Here is a 12,654-nt window from a genome sequence, read left to right as displayed (position 1 = left end):
TTTCAAGTTCTTATTTTATATAACTGAGACATATGCTTTTTTAAGAAACTTGATAATCCTTCTGCAAAAATGAGCTGATGTATTACTGTATTGTTTTTTAGCAAAGAGAAATTACATCAAAAGTTTTAAAATTTTCTTCTTTTAATTGAAAACAAAACAAACTGTATACTTTCTTATTCTGTTCATTACCTTTTTTCTTCTAATGTACTAACTTCAGTAGTGTTCAACACGACCTTCATATCTTTCAAAGTTAAGTTCTTAAAATAAATGACTATTTTAGAACAGAAGCCAAAATGAAATCATTGGCAGATGTGGGTTTGTATGTTCTTACCAGCTAGATAGAAAAGCTTTTTAATATTGCTGAAATGAGTCCTAAACCTCATAAATTTAATAATTTTAATGGGCTCTATTTGCTCTGTGATAATAATATGAAATAAGAACTGTGGCTACATGGCAGAATGCAAAGTTGAGACAATATACTCTAAAGAGCAGGAGTCAAGTCAATGTGGCCAGAATCTATTCAGTGATGTTCAGCAATAGAACAAGAGGCAATGGGCAGAAACTAGAACACAGTAAGTTTAATGCAAATGAAAGGAAGAACTTTCCTATAATGGGAGTGGCAGAACACTGGAACAGGTTGCCCAGAGAGACTGTAGAGTCTCCTTCTCTGGAGATATTCAAGACCTGCTGGATGCTTTTCTGTGCGTTTTTCCCCTGAATATGTGAATATGTTCATAGCATCCACAATCAAATGTATTGGCTATTTTTAATCGAGTTATATTTTAAACTTGATTGTCTATTGCAGTACATTTTTTAGGTGTTCTGTTTTTTTTAGCTGTCAAGTATAATCTATGTTGGCTGAGTTTCTGTGGAACAGAAGTATCATGTAATTTACAATTAGGCTATGTGTAGGCATGTATTATCATGAACAGGCTTAGGCATACTTAGCGTGTAGAACATAATTTGCAACTCATAGGACACTAACGTTAAAATCAATTTGTTATTCATAGACAAAAGGAAAATAAAATGTTTGAAACAGCAATTCCACTATTTGATGGTTTTCTATTTAGACTTACTGGAAAAGACTAAGACCAGTGCTTTTCAATTCTGAAAAAAAAAAAAAAAATCAAACAAAAAAATTCTAAATTGTCATTCCTTTTCCTAAAACAACAACAACAAAAAACACCTTATAATATATTAGGATATTTGTATATTTGTGTTCTAACAGTAAATTTATAAACTACTGACAGATGAATTTCAAGCAACCAGTTCATCTGGAACTGTTACTCTCTTGAAAAATTACCTTATTCAAATTACATGATGAACTTGTACAGAACGTATTTCTCTACCATTCATCTTAGGAATAAGAAGAAAAAGCAGTTTTTGTTTTCTCTTTTAAAATACTATGGTGCAGAGGATAAAACTGTTCTGTTACTTATTTTGAAAACTTATATATATATATATTCTTTTAACTGTGGAAAAGCAAATAGAATATATGCAGCATATATTAACTTATGAGTATATTTTATTTTTATATGGACCAATAAGGAATATTATCAAGAAGTTCAGAATAATTATAAAAAAAGAAGTCAAATGCCAAAGAAGACAAGGGAAATTCTTCTGTTGGCTTTACTTTGGGTTTTCTCTTCTGCTTAACAAAAAAGTGCTTTAGAACAATGTCTTAAAAATTTCAATGCCTAAGTGGCAATGGAGAGGATTACATGATTCTAAAACTACAGTAAAATTACTGTTAAGTCAGAGGATAATAATTTTAGGCTGCAAAGACTGTTAAGAAAATGGAGCACAGATGGATTACTAAAGAGATTTTCAGGCTCTTAGCATACTACATTGTGCCAAATCAGAACTCATTGTTTGGTTCTCAGGTAATTGGCAAGACAAGTACATTTTAAAAGTATGAATCTGATTCATCACAAGGGAAGACTGAAAGTACTCAGGTGACTCTCATTCTCCCCAGACCAGTCACCTCCAGGCATTTGTTTTTGAACTGACATTCAAAGCTCAGGGGAAAGAGGGAGGGAAATTGGGAAAGAAAGAAGGAAGGGAGGGGGTGAGAAAGGAAGGAAAAAAAGGTGGAGGGGGAATACAGATTTTCACGGAATAGGTTGGTATAATTTAACTTTGATACTAAACTATTCCTACACGGCGCAGATCTTGAATATTCTGTCAATGAGTAAACATAGGAGGAATACAGAGCAGATTCAAGATCTACTGCACAGAAGGAAATGATAGAAGTTAATGAACAGATTACACATTTGCAATAAGATAAATAATACAATAAAGTAGGTACATTGAAGAAGTAGTATGAATTATTTTCGCAAGATAAATCAGTTTGGTGTCACCTATTCCCAAAATAACGGCTACTTATACCCAGTATATCATGTTTTATGAAATTACTAAGACAGTTACTTAGGATAGTAAGATTGTTTTTGTTCAATCCAGCAACTAGTTTAAAGGAACGCACAACTTTTCAGTTTGCAAAATGAAACAAAAATAAAAAAAGCTTGAATACACCTTTTATTTAAAATCCTTTAGGGACTGTGATGTTTACATGATAATTATTATTATTAGTCCAAGAAAATTAATGTAATCAAGCATTTCAATCTGTAAATTTTAAGCTTATTGTCTACATTAGAAATAATTATTCTTTATGAAACAAACATTCTCCAAAGTAACTTAGAGTATTTATAAGTTCTGACTGTAAGTATGCTTTTTTGTTGCTTCTTACAGACTTCCCTGTAGTCTTCAAAATTTTTCTGAATAGAAGGATCAAATTGTTAAGACTTTCATCAGACATCAAATAAAGGATTCCAGAAGAGCCTTGAGAAGCTTTTTCTAATCATACCAAAATTTACTTTGTGTCAGTTGTTTTGTCTGTAATGTATAGGGGCCTGATGGATTTATCATATAAGATAGAATTTAATAAAGCCTAATACATAGCATTCAGTCATTCTCTGTCAATGGGTTATCTACAAGGCATTGTAATTTCTACCTCTGCATATGCGAAAATTCAGTACCTAGAGGATAATTCTGTAGAATATATGTAGTAGTTAAGAGGACTTTTGTTTCTTTACTTATGATATATGCAGATATTGTAATTAGTGAAGAATTAAAGAGAAATGATATAAAATACTTTGTCCTTTATAGAAGTAAACATGATAGTTTTAGATTTTATTTGTACAACTTCAAATATTTTAAAATTGTCAGAGCAACTGATAAAGATGAATGTTTTAAATGGAATATTCAAAATTCATATCAATTCAGTCTTATCCGTCAACACGCACCTCCAGAAACGCATTCTTTATAATAACTTAATAAACAGTCCTTTCATTTTGGTAGAAAAACAACCATTAAGCATGTTTTTAAAAATCTAGTAAATGTATAGTAAGGAATGACAAACATTCTCATTGGTTGTTTTAATTATATATGAATATGAAAGAGTGTTGTTTTTTTTTTTTTTAGTAATGGATTTATGGAAAAAAAATTGTGATCATCACTCTTGTGGATGTTAAGTTAAACATGTAGTAAAGTTTAGTACAGTTGTTTTCATTTATGAAACAAATATATATTTATGGACATCCTCCATCTCAATCAAGTATGAAGTATGAGAACCTGTAAAAGATTAAGTACTACGGATTTTATACTAACAAGCCAAAACCTCTACAGACATATACCGTTACACATGTATGTATATATTGGACAAACTTTTGATAGTCTACGTCATGTGGAACATATATTACTATACCTTTTCACTTGGAGATTGATCAACACAAAATGAGTTACTGGAGTCTGAAGGTCTCTAGTGTGATCTGTTAAGTAATCAAGACACAATAGGAAAAAAAAAGTCAGAAATTATACGGTCTACAGGATAAGTGTGCCCAGGAACCAGATCTGTTGTTGCTCACCAAAATGTTTGTGGCTTTGTGGTAATGGGATGAACAGAAAAGCAGCATTTACAGCATATAAAACCAGCTGAAGCAGTGTAGGAAGGAAGATAAAAATTGTTTCTTAGATGAATGAAACATTTTGCTGTAGTTTTACAGGGTCTGCTAATCACTTGTTTAGGAGCACAAAGAAATTAATACCTTGCTCATAATACATGCATTTAAAAATACTGTCCCACTGAGAACAGACCATTTCTTATCAAAGAAATATTTCATGGAATTAGAATAGCATCTCACACAGATAGGTACTAAAACACTATGCTATAGCATCTGTAAACAGACAATTATAATTAACCTAGTTCCCTTCCTACAGAACAAGAGGGGTATTTTTAAGTAAGACTGACTGCAATCGTTGTGCAAACGTAATCACTAATATTTCATAATTTTTTTTTCTTCAGAAATGAAGGACATAAAAGTGTAAATGCTAATTCTCTACTACAGTCACATTGAGTTGACTGCACTAAGCTGTACTGTTTCATTTATATTTTTGAATAATCCTGCATTTAATTGTGATAGACATAGCTTCCAGAGGACAGTGTTTCCTTGTGGTATGTTTTGTGAAGTGCTTAAAGTCTGGAATGCTTATAGTTTTTAAAGCAAGCATTTACAGACTAAATGCAGGATCTGTCTCAGAGAACAAATGAACAAGAACTGCAGTAGATGGTTTACTTTCTCACAAAACCAACAATTAACAGCGACCCACAACATAATTAGTTGAATTTTACTTTCTGAGGTTCAGTTAGACATAGTTAAAAAAGGAGGTATGTGCATTGCAGGAGGAGGAGCTGATCAGTCTCAAGGTGGAGCTGTATCTTATATTAAATGTCACTGGCAGATAAAAGCTCTCTAATGGGGCAGGGCTTAAAGGCTGAGTCAAAAGCCAAGAAGTCTCTTTATTTATGCCTACCTCCCACCCCCTGGCAGTCTGACTAATAACAAACTGAGCTAACAAGAAAGACCAGAAAGAGCTCAGAGAACACAGAAGCAGCAAGGATCTAAAAATCTGACGAACCGAGTGATAGAGTAAAGCTGTGCTTAACATCTTGTTTATTTACTGCATCCAAATGCTTGCAAACAGTTAACTGCATGCAGAAAAGTCAGCATAGCTGTGCAGTATGCTGTGAATTTTAATTGAGGGAAAAGGAAAATTGCTTACAGGATGGTCTAATGTGCACCCTGTCTGGATTGTTTTTTTCAGTTGAATGCTTTGTACTTTGTCTTCTGAATGAGGATTTGACTTTACAGAGCTGTAGTATCTTCAGAGCTATCAGCAAATAAACTGAGAAGAAAGTGCATATTTTTCACAGAGTAAAATTACATTGCATTCAAACAGCTGTTCCAACTGTGCATTACTGAGCATTTCAGGGAGTTTTACTGCTGTACAGGTAAGTAAAATATTCCAGTTTTTTAAGTAGCTCTGAGTTTAAGAAATTCATTTCTCAGTACCAATTAGTTTTATTTTTCTGCACGACTTTGAATAACTTTTATGTTAAACGATGGTGGTTTTTACTATATTGCAAACAGTTTTCCAGGTGCATTTATTTATCTTGTTGACAGTATATCTGAATAGTAGAATATGCTTATTAAGGAAACACTGTCCTGATGCCAGTTGAAGGTGGAATGAATAGATGTTTCCTTTTATTTTCTGAAATGCAAAAATGGTCTTAAGTACTTTATTTGACCGTGATTCCTTTCAGGACTTAATAATCCTGAAGGGTTTTAGAAAGTGCCAGTTCCAGGCTAGATGTTTTGAAATTCCTCAACTGTTTTTTAAATAGTTGAACTGAAACAAGCAAACAAACAGAAACCCCAAGTAAAATTTAGAATAATAAAAAGCAATTTCAGTGTTCTATAAACCTGTTGTTATTGTCAAGCATATGAGTTCTTTGCTATGAAGTGATTAATTCTGAAAGTATTGAACACTGCCTTATAGAAAAGACTGTGATGTTTTTGTCTTTTGGAATTTATACTGCAAAAATACATTATGCAGTTAGACAGTGACCTACTGAAAGCAGATCAACTCAGCTAACTTAAGTTACTAGATAAAATTTTCTGTGAAAGCTCACCACAGGAAACAGAAAAATATCCCATTTGTTAAGTCTCTTAAACTAAAATTTATTTCATAGTGAGTTCATTCAGTTAAATGTTGATCATCTTCCAACTGAAAGCACTTTTTATGTTATGGTTGTTGCTCACCAAGAGTTTCATTACATCTTTTTGAATTTTCAGAACAAAATCAAAATTTTAAAAAAGAAAAAAGAGTTGTTGCAGTATTTTTTAAGAGTGTGTTTGTTTATGTTTGTGAGAGAGTTCCAGCAGTGTTGTCCCCATAAGTATGATGATGATTAAAATGTGACTGTTTTCCAATTGCTTACAAATGTTGTTGCTTTCATCTCTGAGAGGAAGGCTTTCATTTTTATAAATAAATTTTTAATGTGTTAGAATGCAACATGCTTTTCAGCTATATATATATTTTTCATTTATGTTTCCTCAGGGATTTTTTGAGTACAGTTTGAATGTGATGCAGATCAAAGCTGGAATTTCTATAGGGAAAAAAATAGGGTAAAAGAGGTTCAGTTAGTCATACAGCATGTTTGGAGACAGCATCTGTGAGAAGAGCCTGTGTTCTTCTACATTGGGTCAGTGGAAGAGATACTGATGAAATACAAAACATAAATAAATTTTTAGCATACTCTGATCCTAGTATTATTCTGCATACTTCTAAATGAATCTTTTTTCATGTTGTATCTTACCCTATACATACTGAGAGAAAAAAGTAACAAGCAGCAACTGAAGAGATTATATTATCTGTCATAGGCAGTTAGAGTAGAAGGACTTTTCTATGAGACAAATCATTTCCTCCACTGAAACAGACACAAAATTAAGGGACACTTTCAAATCCGAAAAGTTGCACTCACTACATCGAAACTCACACATCTGCTACCAGTTATAAAAAATTCCTAATGGAGAAAGCACAGTTCACACTGCATACATTTGCTGTTGGTGTGTGTGTGTGTATAAAACACACGTACCAGAGCACTGAGGTGCTTAAATCCTTGCACCCTTCAAAAGAGGTGCTGCTACTAAGCTACTCATCATTTTAAAAAATGTGTTGCTGAGAAACAGCAAAACATATGATCATACTTTGAGAATGTTCATTCATGTAGTTGAATATGTTCTCAGAAATTGTTTTAATCCTTCAGAAATTAACACTTCTGTAGTGAAAATTAATTCTGCAGTGACATTTTGTACTTCATGTTATAATAGCTTACTTGGAAAATTGATAAACCTTTAATACCTGGATTTCTTAAGAAATCTGCTTAGTTTAGTCCCAGAATGAATGTAGCACTCCAAAAAGTTCTTTTGTTGTAAATATTCTGTTCCATTTGAAGATTTAACTCCATTTCATATATCAGGATATGTTTACATTCATGCTAGAATGTATAGAATATAGAAGCAGAGAATCTTTGCGGGAAAAGTGTAGTATGATCTAATTTCAAACAATAACACATACTTGATTTAAATGTGTAAGTTTTGCTCTAGACTTTACAGTTGTACAGTAATGTTGCATTTCTCAGGTACTGCAAAGTTTGAGATCAGCTTAATGGCTGATAATTTAAGTTACATAACACATTGATGATGCTGCCAATAATTTTTAAGTAGTAAGGCAATGTTAACTCTGTATATATTCCAGAATTCTTGTGTTAATTAATACCTATAGTAATTGAAAGGAACCTTATAATCAGTATCCAAATTATCTCTTTGTTCCTTGCTCACCTATTTTTCTGATACGTACTGCATTTTATATTCTCTCTTCTTTTTCTTTAACTATACACAACCTACGTGTACATTATATACAGTCATATTACACTACTAAAGAGTATTCCTTAAAATGTGTTCCTACTTTCACTAAATATACATGAACTACATCATACACATTAGAAATTATCTTCAGGGAAAACAATATTTTGCTTATTTCCTTTTTAGTTTGAGGATAAAAGGATAACAGAGGAAATACCTTTTAATTTACATACATAATGCACAATCAAAAGAAGTTCCCTGTATCCTGTTAGAATGTTTTTTTTTTTCTTACAACTCATTGATGAATGAAACCAAACCTTTTATCTTCTCTTAAGCAGCTGGACAAAATTAAGTTGAGCTTAGGAAGGTACTTTTAAAATCTGAAATGTTACATGGTGATGTAAGGAACTGATGCAAGATATATTAGCCTTAATATAAGTAGCTTGGGGCAGTGACTTATATTTCTGTACACTGGTAAACCATATGGTATATAAATGGTTTATGTATAGAAAATGCACTACTGATCATCTTCTATGAGGTGTATCAGCATGAAAATACTGAAGCACTGTCTAATGATTCAGTACGTTAAACTAAATGTTCCAGGAAAAGCTAAGACAGGGCAGGTCAGGAATAAGCAATCTCACTTCCTGCCTCACCTCATCCCTCCCCCTGCCCCCCAATAAAGAAAGAAAAGAAAGAAACAAAACATGCAAAACCACAAATTGTAAAAATTGTGAAATCATGACTGTTGCTTTTTCTTTTTCCATGCCTCCCCCACCCCTTCTTTATTATAGAATCTGCTGAGCAAGATGAAGTTCTGGATTTTTATGGTTTATTCAGTTCTGGTTGCATCTGATCCTTTCCAGTCAGAAACTTCTTTTTCTAGAGTCAGAGGATCGTGTCAGAGTTTATGTTCCTGTGAAGAAAAGGATGATGTTATGATTATAAACTGTGAAGAAAGAGGCATCAAGATGGTGTCAGAAATAAATGTCCCACCATCACGGCCTTTCCATCTTAATTTGCTAAACAATGGCTTGACAATGCTACGTGTGAATGATTTTGCTGGCCTTGTTAATGCTATCTCTCTACATCTTGGATTTAATAATATTGCAGATATTGAGCCTGGGGCTTTCAATGGTCTCAGCTTTCTTAAGCAACTTCATATCAATCACAATTCTTTAGAAATACTTAAAGAAGATACATTTGATGGATTGGAAAATTTGGAATTTCTTCAAGCAGACAACAATTTCATCACAGTGATTGAAGCAAGTGCCTTTAGCAAGCTCAGTAGGCTTAAAGTGCTTATTTTGAATGATAATGCTATTGAGTACCTTCCTCCAAACATATTTCGTTTTGTGCCGTTGACCCATTTAGATCTTCGGGGAAACCAGTTACAGACTTTACCATATGTTGGCTTTTTAGAGCACATTGGTAGAATACTAGACCTTCAGTTGGAAGATAATAAATGGGCTTGTAACTGTGATTTGCTTCAGCTGAAGACATGGTTAGAAAACATGCCTCCCCAGTCAATTATAGGAGATGTTGTATGCAATAGTCCTCCAGTTATCAAAGGCAGCATATTAAACAGGTTGAAAAAAGAATCACTTTGTCCCATTCCTACTGTCAATGAACTTGAAGATCCTTCAGGGTCACTGCCCTTGGTTGTAACCACCTCTGTCAGTGATAGTCACCTGTCAACTAAGATCATTCCTATCTTGAAAGTTCCTACTAAAGAAACAAGGGTAATGCTTCATACTTTAAAGCCAACTACTCAATCTCCAGGAATCTATTGTCCCATTCCCTGTCACTGCACCAGCCATATGCTCTCAGGAGTTCTCATGCACTGTCAGGAGCGAAACATTGAAAGCTTGTCTGATTTAGGACCTCCTCCTACAAATCCTAAAAAACTTATTTTAGCTGGAAACATTATTCAGACACTACTTAAGTCAGATCTTGTGGACTATGCTAGTCTGGAAATGCTCCATCTGGGGAACAATCGTATTGAAATCCTTGAGGAAGGAGCCTTCATGAATCTGACCAGACTGCAGAAACTCTATCTCAATGGCAATCATCTTACAAAGCTAAGTCAGAATCTCTTCCTTGGCCTTCAGCACCTTGAGTACTTGTACCTTGAATATAATGCCATCAAAGAAGTTTTACCAGGGACATTTAATACAATGCCAAAACTTAAAGTCCTCTACTTAAATAATAACCTTTTGCAGACTTTACCACCTCATATCTTTTCTGGGGTTCCACTTGCCAGATTAAATCTGAAAACAAACCAGTTTGCTCATTTGCCTGTAAGCAATGTCTTGGATGAGCTGGATATGTTGGTACAAATTGAACTTGAAGACAACCCCTGGGATTGTACTTGTGATTCAGTTGGACTGCAAAAATGGATACAAAAGCAGAGCAAGAATACAATGATGGGTAACATTTTTTGTAAATCACCAGGACACTTAGAAAAAAAAGAACTGAAATCTCTCAACAGTGAAGTCTTGTGTCCAGATTTAATAAACAGCCCTGCCCTACCAACTCATGACAGTCTTGTTGTTGTAACAACTTCTACTACTACTAGCAACACTGCGGACACCATCCTGCAGTCACTTACAGATGCTGTCCCACTTTCTGTCCTAATACTGGGACTTCTAATTGTGTTTATAATCATTGTATTTTGTGCAGCAGGAATAGTTGTTCTTGTTCTTCATCGTCGACGAAGATATAAAAAGAAACAAGCCAGTGAACAAATGAAGGATAATAGCCCAGTTCACCTTCAGTACAGCATGTATGGGCATAAGACAACACATCACACGACAGAGCGTCCTGCTGCAGCTCTCTATGAGCAACGGATGGTTACTCCCATGGTTCAGGTCTATCACAGCCCATCCTTCAGCCCAAAGCATCCTGAACAGCAAGAAGAGGGAAGTGAGAAAGCAACTAATGATTCCAAACATCTCCGGAGAAGTCTCCTGGAAAGAGAGAATAGTTCACCACTTACTGGTTCAAATGTCAAATATACGGCTGCAGATCAATCTGCAGAATTCCTATCTTTTCAAGATGCCAGCTGCTTGTACAGAAACATTCTTGAAAAAGAGAGAGAACTGCAGCAACTTGGAATCACGGAGTACTTAAGAAAAAACATTGTCCAACTCCAGCCTGAAATGGAAGTACATTATCCTGGTACACATGAGGAACTAAAGCTAATGGAGACATTAATGTACTCCAGACCAAGAAAGGTTTTTCTAGAACAAACTAAAAATGAGTATTTTGAACTCAAAGCTAATTTACATGCTGAGCCTGACTACCTGGAAGTCCTAGAGCAGCAAACATGAAGTGGTAACACATTGGGCTAGGGCCAAATTTTGTAATTCCATTTTAAGTTGAAAATAAAAGTGCCTTGCAATGACATGTCAACAGTCAGAACTTAAGCACAGCAGTAATCCTAGCAAAAACAAACAAACAAAAGCTCAGGGATCACTGTGGAAAGCCATGAGGTTGTGTGTAGGCATTATGTCTCATCTCAAGTTAAACGTGAATTGTGTGATTGAACTGTGAGAGGAAGATTGATACTGCAATATTACTCAGCATTTTTTAAAGGTGTGTATGGCACTCTCTTTTGTGTACCTAACCTATGAAAAAATGTTTGTTACTTGTACTCTTTGGTTTTCCCCTATTTAATTAGTTCTTTAAAACAAATACAAAAACAAACAAGCCCTCACACCTGTATTTGTAGTTAAAAGCTTAGATTGTATTGATTGTTAGTATGAGCACTGCATACATGACCATTGTCTACAACCACATCTAACATACTCTTATAATAAATATGAAAGGATTTACAATGTTGTCACACTAAATGTCCATTGAAAACAAAAAGATTTTTGTGTATCCACCCACTGTCCCAGAGCCTGCGTATATTTAATATTTTTTTTATATGGAACTTCATCATATGCATTCTTTATCAGTATGAGGAAGGAAAAATACCTGTGTTTACCCAGCATCTTACAACGAGAAGAAAAATTGCAAGCCTTTTGATACGTTCCCTATTTGATAGCTTTACTTACGTTTGGACAATCTTTTCTTAAGCTGCTGCTATAAAATATTGTACATCACTGGTGTTTCAACTTGTAATCATGGGCAATTGGAAAAGCTACTGAGATTCAGCTGTAAATATATTGCTGTATTTAATAAGTCCAATTTTTATCTATCTAACTATAAAAATAATGTCTGTGCTGGCTTTAAATATCCTTGGAGGAAATAAGTTTGCTGTGACTCGGAACTTCCAGGTGCAAAAGCAGGTCCTTTCCCTCTCTACCGAAAAGCAACTTCCAAACAGAATAACTGCAACAAAGCATATGTGTGAGGAACAATAATAGTATTTAGCTGTTGTTTGTACAAAAATATTTTATATTTTGAAGAATCTAGAAGAAAGTAAAAGTGTTGTGGGAAAAAGTACAAAAAGTAGTAGTATAACGTCAGATTTATTTTTGCAATGAATTCTAGCTAGATTTATATATACTATTTATTCTGTATAATTTTGTATTTTTCTTCTCAACTCACAAGAAAAGAAAAAGCTTATTCCTCACTGCCTTTCAGGAAAATTAAAGAACTGGTCTCTATCAGTGAAAATGAAATAAAGAATTTTTTAAACGTCTTTTTCTTAGAAGTCACTTTTTAAAGAATAAGGCAATTTCTGCATACACAAGTTTAGAATTGTTCAGAAACTGTCAGAAGACAATGCTTTTCATTGATGTAATGTAGGCAGAATCATCTCGTCTGGAGTGCAGGAAGGTCATTGAGTTTCTTTGCATGACTGACACAGTGCCAAAACACAAATTCTGACCTTCATATATCTTCCTCTGAGCAAATCTTCTGTAAACTGACTATGCATGAA

General features: G+C 34.0%; 1 protein-coding gene across 2 annotated transcripts; it reads left to right on the top strand.

Moving 5' to 3' along the window:
• The first annotated feature begins 4,905 nt into the window (after nt 1-4,905).
• On the top strand, nt 4,906-11,142 carry SLITRK6 (SLIT and NTRK like family member 6). 2 transcript variants are annotated; one of them, XM_065744092.1, is made up of 3 exons: nt 4,917-4,985; nt 5,161-5,347; nt 8,558-11,142. In XM_065744092.1, exon 3 carries the CDS (start codon nt 8,573-8,575, stop codon nt 11,093-11,095), a length of 2,523 nt encoding a protein of 840 aa, XP_065600164.1. In that variant the 5' UTR covers nt 4,917-4,985; nt 5,161-5,347; nt 8,558-8,572; the 3' UTR covers nt 11,096-11,142. The 2 variants fall into 2 exon arrangements, with proteins under 2 accessions (XP_065600163.1, XP_065600164.1); XM_065744091.1 differs by having other exon boundaries at nt 4,906-5,347.
• Nucleotides 11,143-12,654: the final 1,512 nt, after the last annotated feature.

Source organism: Cyrtonyx montezumae, unplaced genomic scaffold (genome assembly GCF_038088225.1).
Source record: "Cyrtonyx montezumae isolate F1298 unplaced genomic scaffold, pur_monq_1.0 scaffold_3, whole genome shotgun sequence".
In the NCBI taxonomy this organism is placed as follows: Eukaryota; Metazoa; Chordata; class Aves; order Galliformes; family Odontophoridae; genus Cyrtonyx; species Cyrtonyx montezumae.
This window is presented reverse-complemented; position numbering and strand designations above follow the sequence as displayed.

Excerpts from the sequence above, each read along its gene's own strand:
- SLITRK6 (XM_065744091.1), top strand. The coding sequence starts at position 8,573 with ATGAAGTTCTGGATTTTTATGGTTTATTCAGTTCTGGTTGCATCTGAT.